Source organism: Elgaria multicarinata, chromosome 3 (genome assembly GCF_023053635.1).
Source record: "Elgaria multicarinata webbii isolate HBS135686 ecotype San Diego chromosome 3, rElgMul1.1.pri, whole genome shotgun sequence".
Lineage (NCBI taxonomy): Eukaryota > Metazoa > Chordata > Lepidosauria > Squamata > Anguidae > Elgaria > Elgaria multicarinata.
This window is the reverse complement of record NC_086173.1, coordinates 151,781,393-151,808,931: the sequence shown is the minus strand read 5'-3', so window position 1 is coordinate 151,808,931 and position 27,539 is coordinate 151,781,393. Positions and strand designations below refer to the sequence as shown.

At 45.5% G+C, this 27,539-nt stretch overlaps 2 protein-coding genes across 2 annotated transcripts; both read left to right on the top strand.

Moving 5' to 3' along the window:
* The first annotated feature begins 725 nt into the window (after positions 1-725).
* DDX39B (DExD-box helicase 39B) lies at positions 726-13,620 on the top strand. The gene is made up of 11 exons (XM_063122371.1): positions 726-784; positions 4,069-4,304; positions 4,435-4,562; positions 4,721-4,813; positions 6,010-6,193; positions 7,106-7,224; positions 9,202-9,333; positions 10,168-10,277; positions 10,902-11,046; positions 11,333-11,480; positions 12,811-13,620. The coding sequence occupies exons 2-11, from the start codon at positions 4,094-4,096 to the stop codon at positions 12,825-12,827; spliced, it is 1,287 nt and encodes a 428-aa protein (XP_062978441.1). The 5' UTR covers positions 726-784; positions 4,069-4,093; the 3' UTR covers positions 12,828-13,620.
* A 6,758-nt stretch (positions 13,621-20,378) lies between these two features.
* Positions 20,379-27,270, top strand: C3H6orf47 (chromosome 3 C6orf47 homolog). The gene is made up of 2 exons (XM_063122370.1): positions 20,379-20,491; positions 25,020-27,270. Exon 2 carries the CDS (start codon positions 25,647-25,649, stop codon positions 26,271-26,273), a length of 627 nt encoding a protein of 208 aa, XP_062978440.1. The 5' UTR covers positions 20,379-20,491; positions 25,020-25,646; the 3' UTR covers positions 26,274-27,270.
* Positions 27,271-27,539: the final 269 nt, after the last annotated feature.

Here is a 27,539-nt window from a genome sequence, read left to right as displayed (position 1 = left end):
GGAAGAGATGTTGGCTGCCACTTTTTTTAAAAGTTGTTATAGTGGTTTTAAATGTATGTGTATTTTGCTTGTTTTTAATCGTTGAATATTGTTTTTAAGTGTTTTATCTTATGTGAACCGCCCAGAGAGCTTCTGCTATGGGGCGGTATACAAATGGAATAAATAAATAAAGCACACTGTGTGTGTACAGCTCCTGTTGAATTTGTCACACGTGGCTGTGAAAAACCCGTAGAGCCCCTATGTGAAAACAAACCATCCGCAACGCAACATTTCTCCCAAGCCTACACTACTGCTTTAAAAGCGCTTTAAAGCACTTTGAAAACGTTTTGAAAACTGTACATGCAGTGTGTCCTGGGCCCCAACAGTTGTCAACACTGTTATAAAGCGCTTTAAAGCAGTAGTGTAGATCCCCCTTCCTCAATTGAGGCTAGGCCTCAGGGACCAAACCTAGGCCTGCGCTAAATTTCTCCCAGTGGGTGACCACTGCAAACGCCTGACCAAATATCTTTCACAGCTGAATATTCTGAACGAATGCTTCGTGAACGATTTGATTTCTACATATTATCTTTTTAAAATCTGAGTTCAAAGATATGTATCTCTATTATTTATATATATATAGTAAGAATTAGGCTCTGAGATTGACAAACCTGTCGAGAAAGCCGCGGGGTCCTCACAGCAGGCCCCTCTTGGGACTTCCGCTGCGCTCCTCGCTTGCCGGAAGTTGTTCACTCGCTACTGTGGTCGCCGCGCAGCGTAGTCGTCGAGCTCCTCCCCTTTGCTAGAGGTAAGATGCTCCCCGATAATCGCACCTCTATCGGTATTCTGTTTAGTCATCCGCCCCGTATTGGGATGAATATAGTTTGTCTAAGCGATTCTCTATCCGTTGGTTCGTTTGGGGGGGATAATTTTCCCGCCCAGATGCTCAAAAATTAAATTGGAATAAGGGGTGGGGGGGTGGCCTCCTTTCCTGCCATTGTAGTATGGAGCCGTAGAATTCAAGATGGCGCCTTTCTTTGCGCGCCGCTTGGCTCTCCTTGAACGCTTTGGAATCGAGAAACATCGGCCGTGTGCTCTTTACTGGGCTCTGCACGCCTGGGCATTTCGAGAGAGGAGCCGCTTGTGTTCCTCGTGAGCCAGAAAGGGGTGGAGAAATTACACACAGAATGGCTTTATTTCTGTTGTCTCTACCCCGCCCCCCCTTCCGTCCTCCCAGCAGGGCCTTCTCTGATGTATTGTAAAAATAATTATAATAATAATATGGGGACATACGGTACTTTGGTGGGGGGGGGGCTGGGGGGCTCTCTTAGGGCAAATACTGTTGCGTAGTGCATCGTTATTGAGGGTTAGTCCAAACGGTTTGCTCCATTCCCCGTGAGGTTTTGCAATTTAGTTCTTAAAAGGTTTTACTTATATTATAGCCTGTTATTTGGGGGTGGGGTTCTAGGTGTAGACTACAGTTTGTAATGATTTAAAAGTATAATTTGGGTTATGAGGTTTGGCTATTATGGGTGGAAATAGAGCTGAGGGAAAGCAACGAATGATAGGCTGAAGTAAGAAAGCTGTCGGTTTTTTTTTAATTTAAAAAAAATGTTGCTGTTAGTTTGGCCCACAAAAAGGAAACATATGATGTTAGGTGGTGGATTCTGGGATTAATTTGCTGTATCTGTTGTAGTCTTCACTAAGCTGTCTTCCTCCCTTTTTCTCTGCATCTGTTCTTTATTGCCCTTTGAATGGTAAGGACAGGACGAGTGGGTGTAACGTCTTCATCCATGATGCCTACATGGAGTGCATTTCTCAAAGTTAGGTGGATGCACAGATCTACATTGCCGGGGAAAGTTGCCAAGAAATTCATAGTGATAAAATAAACAAGTTCATTTCTCTTCCCCCCCCCCCCCCCCCCCGCCGTTGATTTATAGGGTAAGACCAGGGAAAACCAGGTTCAAATCTCCTTTCAGTCTTGAAACTTACTTGGTGAAAAAGAAGGAAATCCACAGGAAAACCTGAGGAAGTGTAGAGAAGAAATGCCACTCATAACTTTAAATGTTGGTGACTGAGATGGTTGTAGGAGGATTTTTGGATTGCTATTTCTGAATCTCCTCCTCACCTCCCAAATGTGCTAGAGAGGGGTACTCAGGAATGAGAAATTCTTGATAGTGAATGTGAAATGTCATTTTACAACACTGATACCTTATTCTATCCCCTATTGCTGGCAGGATGTTAGTCCCAGTGGCTTAAAAAGCAGTCTTGCGCCTGCATGGATTTGGAAGTGTGAAAATGTTGGTTCAGACCTGCCTCCCTGAACCCATTTTCTCACTGTTGAGATGCTTGCTTAGAGTGGCTGGGTTAGAGATGCACGCCTAGAACTGCATATCTTGTAGGAACCAGAATTTACGCTTTTATACCGCCCAATGGCCGAAGCACTCAGTTTAATTTCATGACTGAGTGGGGAATGTTAACCTAAGTGCAGCACTCTAACCTGTACACCAGACCAGCTCACATGACCTTTATTGGTCATTCTCCCCCACCCCAAACATTGCTGCATTGGAATTAGATTATTGGGTGTATCTGCTGGGGCCCCAATTCATGGATTATATTATTATTATTTATTATTATTATTTATTTATATAGCACCATCAATGTACATGGTGCTGTACAGAGTAAAACAGTAAATAGCAAGACTCTGCCGCATAGGCTTACAATCTAATAAAATCATAGTAAAACAATAAGGAGGGGAAGAGAATGCAAACAGGCACAGGGTAGGGTAAGCAGGCACAGGGTAGGGTAAAACTAACAGTATAAAGTCTGCACAACATCAAGTTTTAAAAGCTTTAGGAAAAAGAAAAGTTTTTAGCTGAGCTTTAAAAGCTGCGATTGAAGTTGTAGTTCTCAAATGTTCTGGAAGAGCGTTCCAGGCGTAAGGGGCAGCGGAAGAAAATGGACGGAGCCGAGCAAGGGAAGTAGAGGCCCTTGGGCAGGCGAGAAACATGGCATCAGAGGAGCGAAGAGCACGAGCGGGGCAATAGTGTGAGATGAGAGAGGAGAGTATATGACAGTAAAGCCACTTAGGGCTCAATCCTGTGCATGTTAAGACAGAAAAAACCTATGTTTCCCATGTCTGCTCGGGATTGCTGGGAGTTGCAGGACTTTTTTCTGTCTAAACATACTTAGGATTGCACCCTAAATGGATTGTACCCTTACAAACTAAAAAAAAATATGATTTTGCTGTAATGAACTCCAGTCCATGAAAGCCTATTCCATAATAAGTTTGTTAGTAACGTCTAAAAGTGTCAGCTTATTTTGGGGCAGCACAACCCAGGCTCTTCAAGTGCTGTCCATGAGGGTATCCATTCCTTTACTGCACGTGTTCTTTATGGGCAGTGTGTTTCTTGTAAGGGGGATCACGTCAAGTCATTATGTGAGGGTCTGTGTTTTGCACTGAATTTTACCTCTTTAGAATGCAATATATTCTAGCTGTGATAGGCAGAAGCACTTTTGCAAGAGCAAGAGCCACAGAAAGTCCTGTTCTGATAGTGCACACAACAGTTTAGACTGCAAAGGGTCTTTCAGCGTCTTAAAGGGCCCCTGTTCAGAAGACACAGTAAACCATGGCTTTAACCACACAAATAAGGCTTTTTGCCTTATTCTCCATCGTTAAAGTTGTGGTTTAAGATGTCTTCAGAACAGGGCCAGGCTGACACTTATATTGTGGCATAATATAAGATTAGAGTCATAGAATCATAGAATAGTAGAGTTGGAAGGGGCCTATAAGGCCATTGAGTCCAACCCTTTGCTCATTGCAGGGATCCAGGAGTCCTCTTCATCAGGTTTGTGATGTCCTCCTAGATGCTATATTATCTTGTTAGTCTTTAAGATGTCAAAAGGATTGTTGTTCGTCTTGCTCCAACAGACTGACACAATACCACTCTAACTTCTAAAGCAATAACAAGTTCTAATCTATTTGAAATGTGCACCACTTTGGTCTATCTGGTCCTCTTGCATCAGGACAGTGGCCAGGGTTTGCTCCTCTAGAATGCTTTGGCTCCAGTTTCACATGAATCTTGGTCTCAGTTTTTAGAGAGAGAGAGGCATCACCATGACTGAGAACGATGTTGACAATGAGCTGCTGGATTATGAGGACGATGAGGTGGAAAACCAGGCAGCTGGAGATGGAGTTGACGTTCCATCTAAGAAAGACGTCAAGGGATCGTATGTCTCAATCCACAGTTCTGGCTTCCGTGATTTCCTGTTAAAACCAGAGCTCTTACGTGCCATTGTTGATTGTGGCTTTGAGCACCCCTCAGAAGGTGAGCGCAGATAAGCCTTGCGAGAAGCTGGTGGGGAGAGTTCGGGAAATTGGTGAAGAGCTGAAAGCCAGGGCTTCTGGGATCATTGCAGTACCAGGAAACACTCATTGCATTTTCATTTTCCATGCAGTGCAACACGAGTGTATCCCGCAGGCAATCTTGGGCATGGATGTCCTGTGCCAGGCGAAATCTGGCATGGGCAAGACTGCCGTTTTTGTTCTTGCTACACTTCAGCAGTTGGAGCCAGTCACGGGACAGGTATGTGTGGGAAAGAACAGATGATGATGATGATTTTCAAAAGGGTGGCTGGGTTGGTGGTTGGGGAGGAAGCATGAAATTCTGCCAGGTAAATGGACTTGCATGAGTGTTAGCTTGGGTGGCAGGAGAAATAAAGTGATTTCCACTCTCCCTGACAGGTGTCTGTGCTGGTGATGTGTCACACCCGTGAGCTGGCCTTTCAGATCAGCAAGGAGTATGAGCGCTTCTCCAAGTACATGCCCAGTGTCAAGGTGAGAGCCCAGTGAGCTGTTTGTGTCCTCTCCTCAACAAGTGTCTGCACAACTCTTCGTCAGCATGAGAGCGAACAGTATCTAGGGAATTGTGATAAAGGGTTGGATGATTTGACAGGTTGGGGCTAGAGCTGGGGAGGAAAAGGGGGAGGCAAACCGTTGTTTTTCTGAGGACTGTTTTTAATATTTTGGAAAATTGAACAGCTTTGGATTATGAAATAATTTCTTTTAGAATTTAAGATAAAGTATTTATATATTTTTATCCAGCCTTTACTGCCTCCAAAAAACGATTTCTAAAAACTGTGTAATAAGAACAATTTTATAGAAAGATCAGAGATGTAAAATGTCTGGAAAAAATGAAACTGGGGAAAAACATTCTTAATCCTCCGTAAGTTTCCCAGCATAGTTCTCCCCCCCCCACCCGATTCCTTATTAAAATTGTTGATCTAAATTATATTTTACTGAAGGACACTTCTACTCCGTTTCCCAACATGCGAGTAGAGTCACCATTGTGCATTCTTGACAATAAATGTGCATTCTTGACAGTTTGGGTTTTATAATTTCTATTTATTTATTTATTGCATTTTATACTGCCCAATAGCTGAAGCTCTCTGGGCGGTTCACAAAAATTAAAATTAAAACCATTCAAAGTAACTGGGCAGTTCACAGAAATTAAAAACACTGTGTTTCTGATGCTGTAGCAGTCATTTAATGTAGTTCTAATCTATTCAGAAAGTAATTACAAATTAACTAGATGGGCTTACTTTTAAAAGTTTTAAAATATGAAAATTTTATGAGCAAACAGTTATACATAAAATAACTTTAGGAACGGAAAAGCTGTGTTATGTTCCTAAAGCATTCCTTCCTGACATCCTCTGGATGTTTTGAACTACAGAGGTATTGCTTATTTTTCATTTTTTTTTCCTGTGGCCTCAACATTTCCAAAAATGTGACATCTCTAGTTGGGGCTGAAACTCATTTTTGTGAACCGCCCAGAGAGCTTCGGCTATTGGGCGGTATGAAAACGTAATAAATAAATAAATTATGCTTCAACTTACTGTGTTTGATAAGTGCTGCAGAATTTGCGTCTTGCCTTATGTCCTGATAACCATTTTGCGTATCCCATTTCCATATTGACCTCCCGCGGTTGTTGGGCTTTGTTTGTGAGTGTGCTCTGTCTCTCTCCCCCTACCCAGGTGGCGGTGTTCTTTGGGGGCCTGTCCATCAAGAAAGACGAGGAGGTGCTGAAGAAGAACTGCCCCCACATTGTGGTGGGGACCCCGGGCCGCATCCTGGCTTTGACCCGCAACAAGAGCCTCAACCTCAAGCACATCAAGCACTTCATCCTGGACGAATGTGACAAGATGCTTGAGCAGCTTGGTGAGCATGGGCAGAGCGTGCTTCGGGTGGGGTGGGGATGCTGTGGGGTGGACAGCCAGTTCTCTGAGTAGTCTTTGAGGCAGCTACAAGTCTTTGACTTTTGCCTCGTTAGAAGCTGTGCTTCCAACACAGTGCTACTTCTGAACGCGAAGAAGGCGGGGTCCCTCTTCCCCCCTGCTTTGCCAGGCCGTTGGCTCCTCTGGCAGGTCTTCTTTGACTTTGGTCTTTTGGGGGACAAGCTTTTGAGTTGGCTGTGGGCTGGACAAGGAAGCAGCTTATACTTCTCCTTGGGGCTCAATCCTGCTCCGCCTCAGCAAGGAGCAGGAAGCAAATATAGTGGCCCTGTTGACCTGGCAGAAAAGGTAAAGATCACAATTGGAGATGGCATTCTCAGGTGGAGGTAGCTTTCCCTACTGAGTGCCTTTCAGCAAATAACTGCAATGCAATAGTTGTAACTTGGATGAAGTTTGGGGGATTTATTATTATTTATTTTTTGGAGAGAAAGGTAACTCTACTCTCTTAGGTAGACATGCCGGGGAAGGCATGGAGGAGGTTCTCTTTTGAGACCATTTGTTTTTTAAAAATTAATCCCACCCCTTAGCACTCAGGAAAGCTTACAATTAAATAGAGATCTTCAAAGCAGAGATAGCAATGGCTTAGTTAAAGCAAACACAACCAATAGTGGAGTGATATGGCTTCATACCCCTTAAAATGTAGCCCATACTCCTGTCCCTACTTTGAAGGCCGTGAGAGACCAGCAGCAAAGTGATTAAAAGTGTGCGAAACTGTAGAAATGATTTAATGTGAAAGTGGCCAGGTGGAGGAGGAGACAAGGCTTATTGAGTTTGCAAGGTAGGACAAATTGCCGTTTGTAACCACTTGGTCTTTCTCTCTCCCCCCACCCCCCCGCAGATATGCGCCGGGATGTCCAGGAGATCTTCCGCATGACCCCACATGAAAAGCAGGTCATGATGTTCAGTGCCACTCTCAGCAAGGAAATCCGCCCTGTGTGCCGCAGATTCATGCAAGACGTAATTAAATCCCTTCTACCTTCTTTATCCACCTGGCCGGCTGGCCAGCCTCCCTCCCTCCCCATCGAGGGAAGGAGCAGGGGGGCGGAGCTTAGAACGCCACCACTGTCTACAGCACATTGGGCTGCATCGCTGCTGCCCATCTCCTACCCCAGCCCCCCTAAGGCACTTATAGGGTACATACCTTCCGGAAGATCATTCGGGTTACGCTAGCCAGCATATTCACACACACACGCACACACACGAATACGAATGTCAGGCCTCTCCCAAAAGGGCTAGAGAGCATTCACGCCATAACCTTGTTCTGCCCGCCGGCACACTTGGCATAGAGATCGTCCACATTTTGTCCAGGGTGGGGGGATCCATCCCAGAAGGATCCTCTCATGCCTTCACACCTGGCAGGTGGTGCACAATTCCTAGTGCCCCCCTGCTATCCTGTTTCCCTGCACTCCCTCAGCGTGGGATCCACCGACCTGTCAACAGCGTGTTCGGAAGATCCTGGCCCACACACCCCCATGTTCAGAAGATCCTGGCCCACACACACCCAGGCAAGTGTAGCTCTTTCACCGCCATGCTTTAATCAGGTGTACGCAGACCTGCACACACTTGCCACATGCATGTCCACGTTCCTGCCCTCCTTGCCCTGCCCCTCCCTGCCCACTCACTCTGGCTGGCACTCTGGAGACCTGCGGCGAAGGACTCCCCGAGGGATCCGAGAGAGCGGCAGCAGCCAGTGGAGCCGACGCCTGGCGACCTGGAGGAGAAGTTTTATCCTTTTTTCGTTCTGAACTGGCAAAAGCGCGTCGTTTCATTTTCGATTGCCCCTTTTTCCTTCCTTTGCGCCGTGTGGGAAAGGGGGGTGGATTTGTGGCAGGGGAAAGCAGGCTGACCTTTTCCCTGAAGGAGCCATCCAGTCGTGTGGCAGGAAAGGCGTGGAAGTCGGTTATCGCTAGATCAGGGGTAGGTAACTAGGTTCCCTCCTGATGTTTTGGACTACGACTTACACAGACCATAGCTATTTGTGGTGCTGGCTGGGGCTTATGGGAGTTGTAGTCCAGAACATCAGGGGGGTAAGGAGAACAAGGTTGCCTATCCCTGCTCTAGATGGTGGCTCTGGGAGTGCTAAATTAATCCTGGAATGTATAGGGTTAAGTCAGTGACCCCTGTGAGGCAAATAGCAGGACTTCTGGGTCAAACAGAAAGAAGAATTCCTGGGGAGGGATGGGCCTGTCAGAAGCTGCTTCTGGTATGCTTGTAAGGAGGCCAGGAGAAGCAGCTCCTTTTCTGCTGTTGCCCTACATACTTTGTTCAATAGGTCACTGGATAGTGCATGTTGGGAATTGCAGGGGAAGTGGGACCTGGCCCCAGAGAAGCTCCCCCCTCCCTCCAGCATGCTCCTAGGAAGAAAGCCGTGCGGAATGGTCAAAGGGCAGCGTAGTGAAGGTGGTTAGAGCTTCCCTTTGCAGGTACCTTTGAGAGAGAGATTTTTTATTCCGGGTAGAGCAAAAACAACATTGGTAGATAAACCTTTTGGAAGAGGGCTTGTGAATCTTTTCTTAAAGATTCAAGTCCTCCAAAAAGGTCTCAACGAAGCCTTTGGGGCTGCTGTGCTTCCCAAAGGGGAATCCTTTTTTAAATTATTTTTAAGATGTGACAGTGTGACCCTTTTTCATAGAATGCTTTGCAGGGGAAGTTTTCGGCTGGGTGGGGACAATGTTGTTTCCCGGGACGCTTTGCTTTGAAGATTTTGGCCGCTTGAGTCTTTTTGGTGGGGGAAGGGATGAGCTGTCATCTCCTTGCTGTTCAGACCTTTTCTAAGGGACTTTAGAACTAGGGGGTCTGTGTGTGTGCTGGGGAAAGACGCTGCCGTGCACATTTGTGCTTCTTGTCCATCCCCATCCCTCCCTCCCTCCCTCCCTTCCTCCAAGCCCAGGTCAGCCTTGCCCTGGTCTAACCGGCCCTGGGTTTGCTCCTCAGCCTATGGAGATCTTCGTGGATGACGAGACCAAGCTGACGCTGCACGGTCTGCAGCAGTACTATGTCAAACTGAAAGACAACGAGAAGAACCGCAAGCTCTTTGACCTGCTTGACGTGCTGGAGTTCAACCAGGTGCCTTCTGGAAGTAGATCCTGCCTCAGGGATGGGGATTGCCAATGAAGGAGGGGTCCGCCCTTGCTAAATCCAGTCCACCTTTAAAGATCAGAGGGGTTGACTTGATAAAGTATGAACTCTGTGGGTGTCTGTCACTGGCTTTATCGATCCAAGTCCCAAAGGCTGAACAAAAACAGTTGAAAGTAAAGCTTAACTATAACCTGAATTACAGCACAAAATGACTATTGCTAGGGTTAGCCCAGCTGTGGAAGAGTTTGGTTGTACCGCCATTGCTTCCTGTGCATAAAAGCTCTAAAAGTTTGAGAAGGGGTCGGACAGGAGGCCATAGTAAATGGTGAAAGTTAGGAGTTGTGAGCCAAAATGTCCGGAGGGCCACAAGATGCTCACCCTTACTCTAGAGAATAATCTAGTTTAGCCTCTTCGTTTTACTTGTATTTAGTAAACAAAGCTAAAGAAGTACCGCATGTTGTTATTTTTTTTGCCTCAATGCACCTTAAGTGTTTGACATGAAATACTTGAGGGACAAAAATGAACGCTCATGTAAGTGATTTAAACATTGCATAGAATTTTTAACGGAATACTGGATTACCTGAAAAAAACATTAATTACAACTTTGGAACTGCCCAGCTTGTCTCATACTGTATTTGCAATTGGCATCCATTCATCATTACCAATGGATTTATGAAATGGAAAAAATTAAGCACTGGAGAAATGTTCCATTTTGGCTCATGCGTGCCCCACCCACACCACCGCTGGTGACGGAGTGTGATCCCTCCACTGGCACTCCCAGGCTGTGAGGCGATGTGGCTGACCCTGCCCTTCCCCGTCTAGGTGGTCATCTTCGTGAAGTCTGTGCAGCGTTGCATAGCACTGGCTCAGCTACTGGTGGAGCAGAATTTCCCCGCAATCGCCATTCACAGGGGCATGCCCCAGGAGGAGAGGTGAGGAGGGCCCACGGCTGTGGCAGGGGTGGGGCCCGAGGCCAGGTGGTCATCTGAGGGGCTCATTTGCTGTGATGAATTTGCTCAGACTAGAGTCTCTGACTCCCTTCAGTGATGCTTCTCAAAGCCCTGAGCAATGGCCCCTGCAGAAGCTCCGCTGCTGAGACCCAAGCAGGAGTTGACCTTACCAAGTGCCGTTTGTTGGTAGGAGAAAGTGTTTGACAAATGATTCATGTGCAGCGCATGGTCGGTGCAAGTAATGCAACCTTCCTCCTGGATACGATCATGGAGTCTTCTTTTGGACCTAGCAGGGGGGAAATCCTTGTTTGAAAACCTGATCCTAAGTTTACCAACAGGGTCCTTTAGTGTTGCACATAGCTCCTTTAATGTGTCAGGATCAGCACTTGAGAGAAGATTGATAGTCCTAGGGGAGTGCTTCGGAACCAAATCCTTGCCTGGTTTGGGGGTCGGAGGGGGACCAAAGCTTACTTAGCAATGGGTTAAACGGTAAGAGCGGTGGTGTTAGAACAGTGAGTGAGGGGAAATTGGGCTTCTGGTGTTCTTCTAATGGGTGGGGGTTTTCGGAGGCAAGAGATGTTACCGTACATTTTTTTGATCTCCCAGGTTGTCACGGTACCAGCAGTTCAAAGATTTCCAGCGCCGTATCTTGGTGGCCACTAATCTCTTTGGTCGCGGCATGGACATTGAGCGGGTCAACATAGCTTTCAACTATGACATGCCGGAGGATTCAGACACCTATCTGCACCGGGTGAGTGAAGCTAACGGGCCTAGAGGTCCAAGCTGGGATGGGTAGAAAAGTCCAAGGTAGAGTTGCGCTGATGAGTTTGCTCAGACTAGAGTCTCTGATTTGCTCTGATGTCTCTTCAAGCCCTGAGCAGCACCCTTGGCCCAGGTGGGATTGTCCTCGTGCCTTTTGCTTCCGGTCATCTTCTAAACTTTAGAGGGAGCCGAGTCTCCTTTCCCTTTGCTGAGGCTCCCAGTTAGGACTACTGCAAAGTCACCAGGTCCCATATTCCCCTTTGTCGTCTTGCCAGGTGGCTCGTGCTGGGCGCTTCGGCACAAAGGGTCTCGCCATCACTTTTGTGTCTGATGAAAATGACGCTAAGATCCTGAACGAAGTGCAGGACCGCTTCGAGGTGAACATCAGTGAGCTGCCTGATGAAATCGACATCTCCTCCTACAGTGAGTTCAGCAGAAAATCATTGATTGCAGTTGCAGTGAGGGTGGGTAGATCTGGCATCTGCTGGTGGTGCTTGGTGGAGTTAGGAAGCCAAGCAGGGATTTGGGGCCTGAAGGTAGGGATAAATTCACCAAGAAAAAAAAGGCTGATCTATACTTCCTAAAGAAAGGCATAAATCTAAATAGGAGCATAATTTACACTATTGTGTTGCATCTTGGTCACACTGCATATATTTTGCACATTTCCTTTCTTTACCTATAGAGGGAATGCCTTTGAAACATTCCCAGACAAGGCCTTTCTTAAAGGCCAGCAGTCATAACAGCTCATGAGGCTAAGTATGGAATACAGAACCTGCACACTGCACAATTTTGCCTTCTCTGTGTAACTTCGTGCTCTTCGCTCCTCTGATGCCATGTTTCTCGCCTGCCCAAGGGTCTCTGCTTCCCTTGCTCGGCTTCGTCCATTTTCTTCTGCTGCCCCTTACGCCTGGAACGCTCTTCCAGAACATTTGAGAACTACAAGTTCAACCGCAGCTTTTAAAGCTCAGCTAAAAACTTTTCTTTTTCCTAAAGCTTTTAAAACTTGATTTTGTTCTGACTTTATACCCAGTGCCTGTTTACCCTACCCAGTGCCTGTTTGCATTCTCTTCCCCTCCTTATTGTTTTATTATGATTTTATTAGATTGTAAGCCTATGCGGCAGGGTCTTGCTATTTACTGTTTTACTCTGTACAGCACCATGTACACTGATGGTGCTATATAAATAAATAATAATAATAATAACTGATTCAGCTGAGAGATTAACTAGGGCTAAAGTGCTTATATTTATACTGTATTTCGTAATTGTGTTTTAAACTGTTGGGTGTTTTACTGTGGTTTTAATTTTTGTGAACCGCCCAGAGAGCTTCGGCTATTGGGTGGTATAGAAATGTAATAAATAAATAAATAAATAATATATTTAAATTATTTAATATTAACCAAATTTAAGGGAAACTTAGGAGTTACAATTTTGGGCTGGTGTGGGGACAGTTAAAACCCATCTTTAAAATTTTGTTTTATCCACCCTGTAAGCAGGTGAAGTAGAATGGTACTTGGCTTTGTATGGGAGAGCAGGGGAAATTGGGTGACTTAGGTTAGGAAGTGGTGGTATACAGGCTGACTTGCTCAGCGGGAGCTGCTGTTTGCCATGTGGCATTAGGCAGGAGAGCATTTAATTTGGTAACAGTGCACCTACTTCGGTAGAAGTCTGAAGGGCAGTGAGAAGACTGTTCAGAAACATTAAATTTGAACCCACAGCCAGAGCTTTTTTGCCTAACACACTGTCTCTGTTTCAGTTGAACAGACCCGATAAAGGGGGCTTCGCCTCTCTACGTTGACCTTGGTTCAAATTCCTGACCTCCTTCACTCCCCTGAAACTTCACGTTTAATTTCACCTGACGGAGAATGAGGTGACTGACAGTCTGGAACACACAAACACACCCCACTCCCTTGGCAGAAATGGAAGCGCTTCTGTCACTAGGCTGTGCAGAGTGGAGATGGGGCTGACCTCAGCAGACCTCCAGAGCCCTAGGAGAGCCCTCAGGGCAAAAGTCCCATTGCTTAGCTGGCCCTAAGATGTCGCGGAGGGTCCCATGCTGGTGCCTCCACACGAGACCCACTTCCAGATGGATTTCCACCGCCTGCCTGCCTGCCTGCCTGCCAGCAACATTTTGGGTCTTCATCTATTGTATTGCTCCAGTTCATCCCTACGTCAGCACTACCCAGTGATCTGCCTCCATGATTGGAAGCACAAAACGGGGGGGAAAGTTTCGGTGCTCTGAGAATCCCTGGCATTTCAAATTATGTTTTGTTGGGGGGAAAGCTAAATACACGAACATTCTTTTGTATGCCCATTCATGCTGTTTTTAAGACGTTTTGTTTTTCTTACGTGTGTGTTCCCCCTCATTTTTAATTTTGTCTGCATGTTAATATTAATCCCCTGTCCCAGCTGGTATCTCTTGGCAGGAACACTAGTAGTGAAAAATTGGTAATGTTTTAGCTGTGGCTTGTTCTCTTTCCCCTTGATACCCTCTTATTTTATTTTTTTTTGGTAATAAAGGAGCCCAGCTCTTATGAGTGTCTAATTAAACTAGACTTGTGAGTAACCTTTTGCTGGTGTGGCTTCATTCTTTAAGATAGGAATTCCTTTCTCTTCCTGAGGAGTATGTTTGACAAATGTTTTGTTGGGAAGATACAAAAGTCGATGGAGGCTGTGACAGTGCTCAAAAGAATTCCCTTCAATGGAACGGAAGGCGTATAAGAAAATAAAAAAAAATAGCAATATAAAAACATGGACAAAATTCAGTAGAGTGGATAAAATCTAATCAACCATTTAATTCTGTGCTGTAAAAATCCTGTTAACACAATTGGCCCTTAAGACAGCCTTGTAAATAAGTTCAAGTGTCACAGCCTGCCCCTTTCCTCCCCAAATTTGGGATGTAGAATTTCACCCCTGTGGCAGCTTGCTTGGTTTCTTTACTGGATAGAGTGCTTGGTCCTCCTGCTAGTCTCATCATGTGCCTGCATGGAATTCCATGCACTCACCTGCATGTAGATCCGGTCACCCCACAGCTGCCAAGCTAGTGCTTAAATACAAAGCTTTACTAGGTGTATTTCCTTGTTGAGGACGTTCCATTCCGGGGAGGACAAAACATTGCCAATGGGGGAGTTTGTTTTCTCCTCTCACACATAATGCCATTGTTCCATTCTTTAAGTTTTCTAGAATCTGGCATCGGTCAGGCATGTTGATCATAACCAAGCACTGAGCAAGCAGAGACCAGTTGGGTAGGGGGAAGAAAGGTATTCTCATAACATCCATCTCTTACTCAGTTTCATATATAAAGTAGGGTGGAGTTCTGGGGTCCTACAGATCTTTGCCACATCCATGTTTTACCACTGGACACCGCAGTGTAGTCAGTAATTCATTATGAGATATGTAAAGCTCTTTGATTTTGACAGCATTTAGTTTACTTCTCATTAATTCCTGGAGGTGAAGGCTATCAACAGCTACTAGCCCTGATGGTTGTGTGCTATTTCCAGTATTCGAGGCAGTAAGCCTGTGTGCACCAGTTGCTGGGGAACATGGGTGGGAGGGTACTGTTGCACCACATCCTGCTTGTTCATCCCTGGCCGATGGCTGGTTGGCCACTGTGAACAGAATGCTGGACTAGATCCTAGAATAGCGGAGTTGGAAGGGGCCTACAAGGCCATCGAGTCCAACCCCCTGCTCAATGCAGGAATCCACCCTAAAGCATGCCTGACAGATGGTTGTCCAGCTGCCTCTTGAATGCCTCTAGTGTGGGAGAGCCCACAACCTCCCTAGGTAACTGATTCCACCGTTGCACTGCTCTAACAGGAAGTTTTTCCTGATGTCCAGCCGGAATCTGGCTTCCTTTAACTTGAGCCCGTTATTCCGTGTCCTGCACTCTGGGAGGATCGAGAAGAGGTCCTGGCCCTCCTCTGTGTGACAACCTTTTAATTATGTGAAGAGTGCTATCATGTCTCCCCTCAATCTTCTCTTCTCCAGGCTAAACATGCCCAGTTCTTTCAGTCTCTTCACAGGGCTTTGTTTCCAGACCCCTGATCATCCTGGTTGGTGGACCTTTGGTCTGATCCAGCATGGCACTTCTTAAGTTCTTATGAACCAAGGTTGTACAAGTAGTGTCACTAATATTGCTGAGTTGAAATCCAAGATCAGCACCAGGCTGAACTACCTTAATCTTTGACAAAAAATTTGGGGGATTTAGGTAGGTCTGGTCTAGTCATAACACATTTGAGGTGGTGGCTCAGATCACCAGGGTTTGCTTGCCCCTGATTCTCTTCGTGTGAAATGGCGGTGTTTGTGACCTCAGTATGTCTGGTGAAAGCATGTACTCTGTAGGGAGAATTGAGAATGGGAAACCAGATCAAATATAGGACAGAAGTAACTTGATGCTAGAAGTTGTGTTGGTGCTGTGTTTCCTGCGTTAGAAATTGACCTCTAAGCAGAAGTAGTTCTCCATTTTTTAAAAATTTTGCACTCTGCCTTTCTACCAAAAAAAATGGCACTCAAGGCGATCATGAAGGTCATGACCAGGCTCAGAATTGTTTTAAATTTGTAATGTGGAGGCACTTGGATCCTGTCCCACCTGAAGCTGTTGCTGCCACATTAATAGCTTTTAAGGCAGCAGTTCTCAACCTGTGGGTCAGGACCCCTTTGGGGGTCGAATGACCCTTTCACAGGGGTCACCTAAGACCATCGGAAAACACATATTTCCGATGGTCTTAGGAAACTGTATTGAGTGTCATGTATCATCTTTTGTATTATTAAAGCTATTGTTATGTATTATTTTCATTAGCAAACCATCCCATGACAATGGATCGTGTAGAGAAGAACGAAAATAATTTTATGGTTGGGGGTCACCACAACATGAGGAACTGTATTAAAGGGTCGCGGCATTAGGAAGGTTGAGAACCACTGTTTTAAGGTATTGCGGAGTTTTGACTTGCCTATAGCAACAGGCTAACATGGACTCTGCCTGAACTGGAAAAGACCCCAAGGTAGCAACTGTTTCTATAGCAACAGGAGTTTTACCTCGTTAATGAAAATGAGCATGTGCAGCTGCCACAAAGCCGCTGTTGCTTTTGAGACTGTTTTCATAAACGCCTGAATGCCTACTGAAATGTTTCTTTTTGGTTAAAAACCTTTGATAACGACAGGGTTTGAAGCCAAAGAGGCAAGGAAGAATTTGAGAATCCTGTAAATCAATGCTTTGCGAGCTCTCACATCTGAGCCTTTGGTTATTGCCATGATTTATTTTTTTTAGGAAGCTGCCTTTGATTTCTAAATATTTATTAATACCACAGAATGAAGTATTTTCTGATCTTTTGTGTGTGTCGGGGGGGGGGAATATTTTTTCATCTCAGATATTGAAATTTCTAAAGAATTCTTTATTTCTATCCATGTTTGTTGAAAGCAAAGCTTCCGACAGCCAAATGTAGTGAAGTTGCCTACATAGCCACTTCTAATGCATATATGCACTCCCAATTTATTTTCATTTAAAACAGTTGTTTCATTTAAAACACCTTTCTCCCTTGCAGGGTCTTCAAGGCATCTTACAATCCAGAATAACAAAGCTTTCAATAAAATACATCTAAATTAAAACGATATGCGGTTGAAAATACGCACTACAATGGAATTTGCAGCAACATTAAACTAGCAAGAGAGATCAGTTTATCGCTCGCCAAAAGCATACGAAAATTAAATAGTTTTGACCAGGCACCTAAGAAGATGAGAGTAGGGGCCTGATAGATTAATTTTGGATGTCTTAACAAAACATATTTATTGTTTTAAAAGAAATTCCAAAAGCAAAAAGATCAACAGCACTGTTTTAACAATAAATTAAATTGGTGTAAATAAGTGGTAACGAAGTTGTGGCTCTCCAAATGCTGTTGGAATACAACTCCCATCATCTTTGACCACTGCCCATGCTGGCTGGTGCTGATGGGAGTTGAACCACCAAAATCAGCGATTCACCACTCGTGGGTGCAGCCACGGTGCAAAAACATGGATAACAGACAGGGATGTGGCTGCACCCACGGGTGGTGGATCCCTGATTTTGGTGGTTCATTCTGTGGAGGCCAATGGGCTCTGTGATTGGATTGTAGTTTGGGGGGTTGCTCTGTAATAATCATGAAATCAAGAGGAACCCTGCCTGTTTTCCATGTTTTTGCACCTTTGCCACGCCCACAAGTGTCAGACCTATGATTTTTGTGGTTCGGTCTGCCGAGGCAGATGTGCTCTGTGATTGGATTGTAGTTTGGGGGTGTTCTCTGTAAAAAATCATGTGAAATCATGAGGATCCCTTTTGGATTCCATGGACCCTCGTTTTCCCTTTTTCCCTATACAAACATCAACAGTAGATAAACTCTGCTAACTCCCTGCACGCTTCAAGAACCCAGAGATTTTAGGCTTACAGTCCCAATTTGTATATTCCTGTGACTATTCAAGCAATTTTCTTTCCACACCCAGCTCGTACCCAATCTGGGCTGTGGTTTATCTTCACGCTCTAGACCAGCAGCTAGCAATTCCCCCACCCACATCCCTTCATTCACAAAGGCCCTTTCGGGCACAAGGTGGTTCCCCTCTTGTGACTGTTGACCTTTAAAGCCCTAAACCAGGGTAAACCTTTTTGGGCCAGCTGCCAGTGGACAGATTTGTAATTTTGAGGGAGTGCTGTGGGTACTTCACCAAATGGCTCCCATGGAGAAAGGTCTTGCTCATTCATGAAATGGCTGCCATGGTGAGCATGGCTGATCAGAGAATTTCCCAGAAGGCAAATTTGTGAGACTTAAAGAAAAGTAACATGCCCAAAAGCCTAAGCACACGGCAGAGGTAACGTTTGAGCTCTAAAATACAAAACCACCCTTTTGAACCCAAATAAAGATTTATTTATTTATTTATTGCATTTTTATACCGCCCAATAGCCAAAGCACACTGGAGGGCCACACTTTGTTTTGTAGCATGCTAGTCATTTAATAAAACAAACTTTTTAAAAAAATACAATAATCTCAAGTAATAAATCAAGAGAGTGAACACCAAGAGAGGTGTCTATGGCCATATTGGCACCTACTGGCACCACGTAGGAGTTCCTTGTTCTAAATGGTTCAGGACCAGATTATGTGAAGGACCACCTTCACCATATCAGCCTGCCCACACTTTGAGCTCAGCCTCAGAGGTTCTATTTGCATGCCCACCTGTGGGAACATTATGGTTGGGTGGCATGAAGAACAGGGACTCTTCTGCAGTGGCCCAACTCATGCAGAACTGTTCCATTGGAAATAGGCAAAGTTCCCATCATTGCAAGCCTTTAAATAGGCCCTAAAGACCCATTTAAAACTTCCTTGTCTTAAATGTGTGTCTTTCAGGGTGGCTGTATTCATAGTATTGCTCTGCTTTTAATTATTTATCTGGGTCCCCTCCCCTCATTGATTTTATTATTCTTACTGGGTTGAAAGGTATTATTAATGACTTTTGCTATTTGTTAATTTTACTGATATGGTTTAAAGTTATTTATAGGGAATTTATAGGTTAGACAGCATTTTGGAAGGGTTTCACTCTGAAAGGCAGCCTACAAATACTTCAATATTATTACGATTAATAACAAATAATAATAATAATAATAATAATAATAATAATAATAATGCACCTTTAATGCCAAAAGAATCCAGGACAGTGCTTAGTTCTAATTCCCTTCCCTCTTTCTTCTAGTAAAACCCAGTTTTAACCTGCTCCTTTTTAACCAGCTAAACTCCATTTCCACTACCAGAGAAACCAGGACTGGATTTGGACAACACGATAAGCAACGGTTAATTAATTAGGCAATCATCCATTGGGTTGCTTATCGTGTTGTCTGGCAGACAACACACAACAGCCACGCAACTCACAGTACGCTACTTTGTCGATTTAACCAACGGAGAAAAACACTGGGTTGCTTCTCTGGAGACCCGTTGCTTAACATGTCATGTGGCGGGCTCTGTAGTCAAATTTAACGCACGGAGTGCGCTATTTCAGGAGCACATAGAGTTCTCTGGCAGGAGCGGCAAAAAGCACCCCCGCTGCTCCACTACAGCCAGCAGAACTTGCACTGGCTGATGGGACAGCCCTGAGAGGAGGGAGGAAGGAGCAAAGGCAAGCCAGAATGTCACTCAAGCGCAGCATCTACTATTCATGGAGCCTCAGCCACACAACAGTGGCAAGGCCACATGTCATGTGGGGAGTAGCTGCACAATAACGCACTGTCAGCTAATTAGTCCCTCCATCTGCTGCCCAAAGTGTCATCCGAACGCGGACCAGGACTCCTGCCTTCTCCTGCTCACAACCCCACCTTCTTCCCAAAGAAGCTAGGAGTCTTCCCACCCAGACACCAACCTTACAGCCACTGGCCAACTAGATGCCACAGGGAAGCCCACAAGCAGGACATCTCAGTTCCTTCTCCAGAAAAAAGAATCCTAGTTGCCCAGCCTTTGCCTCACTACTACAACAACTACTAGCACTAATAGTTACTTAGGGGCTGGGGAAACTAGGATTCTTTGCAGAGAAGGAACTGAGATGCCCTGCACTACTACTACTACTACTGTCCTCCTCCTCCTCCTCCTCCAACTATAAAACATAGGAGTTCTACTCCCAACAATTTCTCGAAAGAACCCTGGAGTCCAATCTCCCTGCCTCACTAATTATTACTAAACTGTCTGGCCGGGTTCGGACGACACGCTAATCAATGGCTGTTGGCCATTTTGTTCCTATTAACACCCACCCCCGGCCGTTGATTAGCGTGTCGTCCGAACCCGGCCTCTGCCTCTTGGGGGACGGACGGACGCAGGAATCCTGGCTGCCTTCATCTCATTATTACTGCAGCCGTAGGAACCCTATTCCTAGCTCCCGGTTACCGAACCCAGGAGTCCTAGTGATCAGTTTCGACTGCATAACTAGCCTCGAGAGCTCTTTCCCTCCCCTGAAGCGGGCTGAAGCCCAAGCGGGCCTCCCAGCTTCCCCACGCCTTCCTCCGTTCCCTCCCCGCTGCATTTCCCCAGAGGCTCCACCCGTCTTTGGGGAGGCGCTTCTCCTGATCCAGTCCTGCCAGAAAATCCCGAGGAAGAGAGTTTCCCTCTCTCTCCCCAACCCCCATCTTCCTCCAGACCTCCTTACCCCTCCCTCGCCACATCTAGGGTTGGGCGGCTCTCTCTTCCCTTCCTTTCCACCTCCTTTGCTCAACGGATCCAAAGCTCCCTACCATCCTCTCCGCGTTTTGCTGCTGGAGCTTGGATTTTATTTTAAATAACATTAAACAAAATCATTGCGGGGTCCGGGGGAAGGGAGGGAGAGGATAAGCCCTTTCAAAATCAAATCAACCCTTTTGCAATGCAAATCTGAGATCGCAAGGAAAGGAATCCGAAGGAAGGGAGAAAGTTGCTCCGGAGGCATCTGCTTCTCTCCCGGTATGTGTTAACCCGAAATCGCTGCGGTGGTGGTGCGGGGTTTGCTGCGTTGCGGTCTCCCGCGGGAAAAAAAACAAAAACCCAGGCAGCTGTTGGGAGACTTCTGGGGTGAGATGGTGCGTGAGGTTTATTTCAAGGTGTGGGGCGATCAGGAGAGCGACCCTTATTAGGATCACTGAGTACTGTAGTTAAGGAGCTTGGGTGTGTGTGTGTGCGTGCGTCAAAAGCTTGGAGGGAGGGTTAGCAGGAACCGAGGTTTGAACCTCCTGACAATTTGCTTTTTAATGTTTGTTTCTGAGCGGGGTGTCTTCATAGATTAGGGAAGAGGAGAGGGCGGGATTCCCCGATTTAGGGTGTTACACGTATATACAATTGAAGGCCTATAAGGACAGTTCCAATGGCCTCCGCGGGGAGCCTCATAAACAGATATGCAAGCCTATAAATAGATCAGATGTTGTCCCCCACGCAACACGTTCATACGTTACTGTGTACGTGTGAAACATTTTGACCATTTGAAATGTGTAAATCCGAAGTACCGTTATTGTGCAACGCTACAAAAGACACACGCACAAGCTTTGCAGAATTTAAAACAACCCGGAGGCCTCCATGAAAGGAGTATTAGGGTGCAATCCTATGTATGTTTAGACAGGAAAAAAAAGCCCTACAAAACCCAGCATTTCTCAGCCAGCATGAATGCTGGGAGTTGTAGGACTTTTTTCTGTCTAAATGTGCATAGGATTATGCCTTTACACTATAAATACGAACATATAAAATCCTATCGATATAGTCCCACAGTAGAAATTTTGCTGAAGATTTCAGATGCTCTTCCTGCGAAATGTGTGCATACCACTCCAGAACTAAAGAAAGTAAACAGCACATAGAATCATAGAATAGTAGAGTTAGAAGGGGCCTACAAGGCCATCGAGTCCAACCCCCTGCTCAATGCAGGAAGCCACCCTAAAGCATCCCTGACAGATGGCTGTCCAGCTGCCTCTTGAAGGCCTCTATTGTGGGAGAGCCCACAACCTCCCTAGCTAATTGGTTCCATTGTCGTACTGCTCTAACAATCAGGAAGTTTTTCCTAATGTCCAGCCGGAACATCAGGGAAAACTTCCTGACATGATACCAGAAATACTCCCAATCAGAACCCCCTCTGCCAATTCGCTCTAGTTCCCTAGAGACAATATCCACCAGGTTCTATAAATTTCATGGGATGAATACTCCTGCGCTCCCAGCACCAGCAGGTGCCCTAGAAACATACGTCTCACACCATAATGACCACAAAACACACTCTATGCCCAGTTTGAAAGTCCAACACAACGGTCCCCAAATGCTTCATGCCCTCACCCATCTTGCTCACCTGCAGAGTGAGCAAGTATTTATTTAATACTGCCATTTAATAAAAAAAAGACCCAAACACACTCACACAGATGTTTTGAGGTATGATGTACATGTGTAGCTATGTGCAAAAGGGTTGAGTAGTCAGGCTATGAATCCTGTAGGGATCACTGGGGTGTGTGTGGTTATGAAGCCGTTCCAGCTTCAAATATTTTGGTTCAGTATGTTTCAAATAATAATTATTTTATTTATACATTACCTTTAAAAAAAATCCACAAGGCATCTTACATGAAATCAGTACAGTAGAAAATAAAAATGCAATTTTAAAAACAGAAACAGAGTAATGAGCAAATGCCCCACAGGTTAGCAGCTCAAAACAGCAGCAGAATACAAAATAAAATCGAGCATTGGGGTGGGGGGAGCCTGCTTAAATAAGACAGATTTTATTGCTTACCAAAAAGCAGACAGTGAAGAGGGGCAGAGGTTACACTCTTGGGAGCCCATTCCACATCCTGCTTAATTTCTAGCATGAGAGTGGTACGGACTTGGACTGCATGGAATTAATTTCTTAGCCATAATTCTGCTTGCAGTTACTCGGTGGTGAAGGGAAAAGCACTCTGAATATGCTCAGAGTCATTATCTTAATTATGACTACTCCATACATTCTTCGGTTGTAATATTCTGGCTCTTGATATGTGTTAGCCTGTGTTTTCAAATTATCATGTTCTAGGTGCTGGAAATCTTATTTGGTGTGTATAGCGTTTTTTCATGCGGGCCAGCAAATAATGTCCCTTTGAGGTATACCCATTTACCTGGGAGTAAACTCCCTTGAACCCAGTGGGATTTACTTTTGAGTAGACATTTATTGGATTGCACTGTAAGATCTGTCTGTTTTCCCAGAGTTTGATTCCTTTTCAATTTAGGGTTCGAGGGGTGAAATATTTTTGGCGTCATCCTTTCTCTACAGCGGCAATGAAAACAGGTTTCAACTTGATGTTGCAAAATATATTACCCACCTATTACGCCATTGGAATATTGTTTTGCGGCAACAGTCACCCGATAGCCATCTGCTTATTTTCAATTTGTTAAATATTCTGGGTTTGTGCCATCCCAAAGAGATTATTAGAGGAGAAAACCCACAAGCCTACTAAGATTGGTCTATTTCATAGGGAAGTAAGAACGTAAGAGCCCTGCTGGATCAGACCAAGGGTCCATCTAGTTCAGCACTCTGTTCACACAGTGGCCAACCAGCCATCGGCCAGGGACCAACAAGCAGGATGTGGTGCAACAGCACCCTCCCACCCATGTTCCCCAGCAACTGGGGTACATTGACTTATTGTCTTGAATACTGGAGGTAGCACACAACCATCAGGGCTAGTAGCCATTGAAAGCCTTCTCCAGGAATTTATCCACCCCCCTTTTAAAGCCATCCAAATGGTGGCCATCACTACATCTTGTGGTAGTGAGTTCCATAATTTAACTCTGCGCTGTGTGAAGAAGTCCTTCCTTTTATTTATCCTGGATCTCCCACCAATCAGCTTCATGGGATGACCCCGGGTTCTAGTATTTTGAGAGAGGGAGAAAAATGTCTCCCTATCCACATTCTCCAGACCATGCATAATTGTGTGTCTATCATGTCTCCCCTTAGCCTCCTTTTTTCCAAGCTACACAATCCCAGTTGATGTAACCTTCCCGCGTAGGGGAGATGCTCCAGCCCCTTGATCATTTTAGTTGCTCTTTTCTGCACTTTTTCCAGCTCTATAATATCCTTTTTTAGGTGTGGTGACCAGAACTGTACACAGTATTTTAAGTGTGGTCGCACCATAGGTTTGTGTAAAGGCAGTATGATACTGGCCGTTTTATTCTCAATTCCTTTTCTTATAATGTTTGTAGTTTGAATTCTCCCAGATTTTTGATTTCTGAAGTAGTACAATTCAGGAAAAGATTTACCACTCTTTGGGCCCATTCAGATGACACTGAGGGCTCTCTGGTTAGCTTAACCATTCTTCTCTGTGGTTAGCACTAACCACAACTCCATTAAACCTGTCCGGTTCCCGGTTTCCTTAACCACATGCTAACCACAAAGTAGTTAGATGAGCGCCTGAATCCTGAGAATGCTCCGCCCTATATCCCATCAGCCCTTGTGCTAAGACAGAGGGCAGTTGTGCAATTTAGGCCCCTTAACTACAGGTGCGTGTCAGACGACACCTTAAGCCAAAGTTAGCAGCACTAACCCTGCTGCAGAACGGGTTAGTGAATCCGACCACAATGTGGTTAGCGGAGACACCTGGTTAAGGAAAACACATGTCCAACAACACTGTTAATCCTGCTGTTTAACCAAAATCCCTTAACCAGCGTGGTTAACGGTGGCGTCTGAACGGGGCCAATTTCTGCCAAACGTATAAATTGGCCCTTAATCGCTGCTTGCCTATGAAAATTCACTGGGTAATCTTGGTCAAATTACTGCCTCTCAGCACTTACCATGCAAGATTGTTGTGAAGATACAGTAGGGATACTCCTGCTTGTGCCACACTGAGGTCAGGGTAGGAGGGGTGGGGATATAAATGTGATCGATAAAATAATGACGATTTGGATACATGTGAATTGATTTATTTGTGTTTGTGGTTTTTTAAAATGAAAATTGCCTTCACATACTGCTGTACCTTTTTGCATGCAGAGCACATTTTGATCTTTTATCATGTTAGCCACCCCCAATTTGTTGCCCTTCAGATATGATGGGCTGGGGATGATGGGAATTTTGATTAGGGAAGGCCCTCGCAACAAACTTGAGGGGTAAGTCGCTGTTATCCCTATTTTTCAAGTTGCAAAAGTAGGTAAAATTATAGACCAAAATAATAAAAGTGGTCCTATTGTATTCTCATTAGATACTTGTTCTTAGGGTTATCAGCTGAAGATTTTATCTGTTCTATCAGCAAGGTTGAGTAAAAGGGAGATCTCCAAATGTTTTGGACTTCAGTACACCTAAGCCCTTGCCAGCGTAGCCAATGGTCAAGAATCTGGGAGATGAAGTTTAGAATATTTACTTTCTGCCCAACCCCTGCCTTACAGAGCTTAAATCTTTCCCTGCCATCTATTTCCTATGGCTCTGGGAGTCCACTTGTCACATTACTGCCACCCTGTTCCTTCTGCAATCAATTCATTGATTTGACAATTGCTGGTTTTATTTCAGGAGGAGGCCATTTTGGAACGAAAGATCCCATCTTGGATCCGAGGTGGTGTGATGTTTGGAAGCCTTGAATTAATAAGAAACTGCGATTTCATTTTGGGGATTCACAAATACACCTCTTTGGAAATAGGAAAGAGAATCCTCCATGATTGTTTTGGGAAATGGCCCTGCATGTCTTAAGTGGGCTGAATTGTCAAGGGTATTGGAAAATTCATTGTGATGTGGCAAGCAGCTGAATTTACTTGTATATAAGTCAACCAATACCCACCATATGTATTTCCTGGAACAGAGAAAATTATATTCTTGACAGGCAAGGCCTAGAACAGCTCCAAGCCTGGATGAGCCTTGATTTATGGATAAGTTGCAATTGTGGTTTCCTTGAGGATTAAGCCAGCAACGGCTGCTTCTGAAGCCCTGCAAATCAAGCTGATGCTAGCGAGTTTCAAACACACAACCCTAGCCCGTTCTTTGCAACAGGAGCTGAACTTGAAGAAGCTCAGGTCCCAAGTTATCTTTAGTTGATCTGGCTGTAAGTACCCACTTCTGCTTTTTCTAAAAAATAAAGTAAAAAAAATATTTATTTATTTATTTTTCTTGGGCTTGGAGGCGTTCTCCAGAGAAGACTGTGCCATGTTCTTCAGCAGAGCCAAGTCATGGCTCCCCGGGCTGCCTTGGCGGCGAGGCAAGGTGAAGGACTTGAAAAAGCAGGTGGAGGAAGAGCCAGAGGGAAAACAGGATTGCACGGTGCCTACCAAGGCCAAGTGGTGGAATGGCCGCCGGCTCTTGGAAGCCATTGGATGGGGCCAACGTTCTGCTGCTGCAGAACACTCCCTATTGGCTGGAATCCCTCAGCATCTCGCCCCCCACAAGCCGTCCGTTGAATCGCCAGAACACTTCCAGATCTGCTTCAACTTTGCTCGCCACCTCTTTGACTTGTGTGTGGTGACTTTGCTATGCGCCTCCTCGCCGGCGTTCCGACTGGTTTTGGATATCCTGGGCTTTGGCGGTCCTCTTAAGGTCTGGCTCCATGGCTCGGCCTGTTTCTTGGTCACCGCCTATGGGATGTACTTGGTGCTCTGGCTGGTGCAGGAGTATCTCGTGCAGTTTGCCTGCCTCTATGGCTTCCTACAGACTTTGGTTTTGTGCGTCAGCATCCAGGCTGCATCGTCTGAGCCCCAAGAGGAGTCAGAACAGGACACTGGCCCTGACGTGGCCAAGGCGGAGGAACTGTCGACAGCTGACACTTGCAAGCAATAAGCTCAGCTATGAGGAGGAAGGTGGCGTTGAGCCACCTCCCAATGTTGATCCACCTCCTGCAGCTGTTGGAGAAGAATTGGGGGATGGGAGCCACAGAGATCAGCCAAGATGGTTTCCACGAGGGAGGCAGAAAAATGGACCCTTGTATTTAGGATGGCTGGACAGACCAAAAAAAAAAAGGGGGAAAAAGAAAAGCGATGGTTTTGCAGTGTTCGTATGTTTGCGAAAACGAGTAAGGTAACGGCTCAGGGAATAAGACCTAGAATGACAGAGCCTTTCCCTGTAGGTGGTTCCAAATCCAGTATGGGAATGTTGACGAGGAGAGGAACCATTAGGTGGGAGGGAAATCCCTCCAGAATAAATCCTTGTCAAGTTGGCCTTGGAGAGCAGGAATTAAGGAAGAGGACTGGGCTCATCTACACTACAAATGCAACACACTTCGGTCTCCCAGGTTTTCCTGTCATGGCTGCCTGCTGATGACCTTGGGAACAGAAGTTTTATGTGTCAGAGGGAGGGACAGAGATTGTTAGGTCCCTTCTTGTGTTTCTTTGATGGAGGAGACCAGTGGTTTAAATTTGTAGTATTGACATGCCCACATACAGCATGTTTGGCTGGCTGTTTCAAAGGTGAATGGAAGAGCAACCAGCATGTACCCAGCTCTTGCCATCTACATAGGCCTGTGATTTCATCTTGCCCTGGGCCCTTTGCCTGGCCTTCGCCATCTTCCCTTCCACTAGGCCCCGTGTGAGCCATCTGGAATCAACCATGGGAGATATCTGGGCTTTGAACTTGGAAAGTAAGCACTGCTTCCTGCAGTGACAGGTCAAGTCTGTGAGAGAAAAGGGCTGGCCCTTTGGATAAGGCCTTTGGGGTTGGATGGGAGAGGAAAACCTAGGAGGAACCAGAAGATCGCATTTCATGGGGGCCAGATGCAGTGTACCAGGGCCAGGGGATGAATCCAGTCCTGTCATGGAGAAGTGGGACTGGATGGAGGGAATCCAGTCTAATTGGGACCAAAGAGTGGATTTATTGTAATCTGAGCCACAGTAGATTTAGCAGTGGGATTGGGTGTATTTTAGAAGTAAGGGTCAGATCCACTAGATTGGAGTAAAGTTTGTCTTCAAGGGTGTTTGAGTGTGTGAATGAGAAATCTTCTATACCTGAACAAGAGGATTGAGAAAAGCAGATATCTGAAGAGAGGCTGGTTTTAATATGGTTGGGAGGAAGAGGGATAAAGGATTCTTGGGATCAGATCCAAATGTAGTC

Bases quoted from the DNA above. Each gene is read 5' to 3' on its own strand.
- C3H6orf47 (XM_063122370.1), top strand. From the start codon at position 25,647: ATGTTCTTCAGCAGAGCCAAGTCATGGCTCCCCGGGCTGCCTTGGCGG.
- DDX39B (XM_063122371.1), top strand. From the start codon at position 4,094: ATGACTGAGAACGATGTTGACAATGAGCTGCTGGATTATGAGGACGAT. The intron at 4,305-4,434 runs GTGAGCGCAGAT...TTTTCCATGCAG, and splicing joins CTTTGAGCACCCCTCAGAAG to TGCAACACGAGTGTATCCCG. The intron at 10,278-10,901 runs GTGAGGAGGGCC...TTGATCTCCCAG, and splicing joins GGCATGCCCCAGGAGGAGAG to GTTGTCACGGTACCAGCAGT.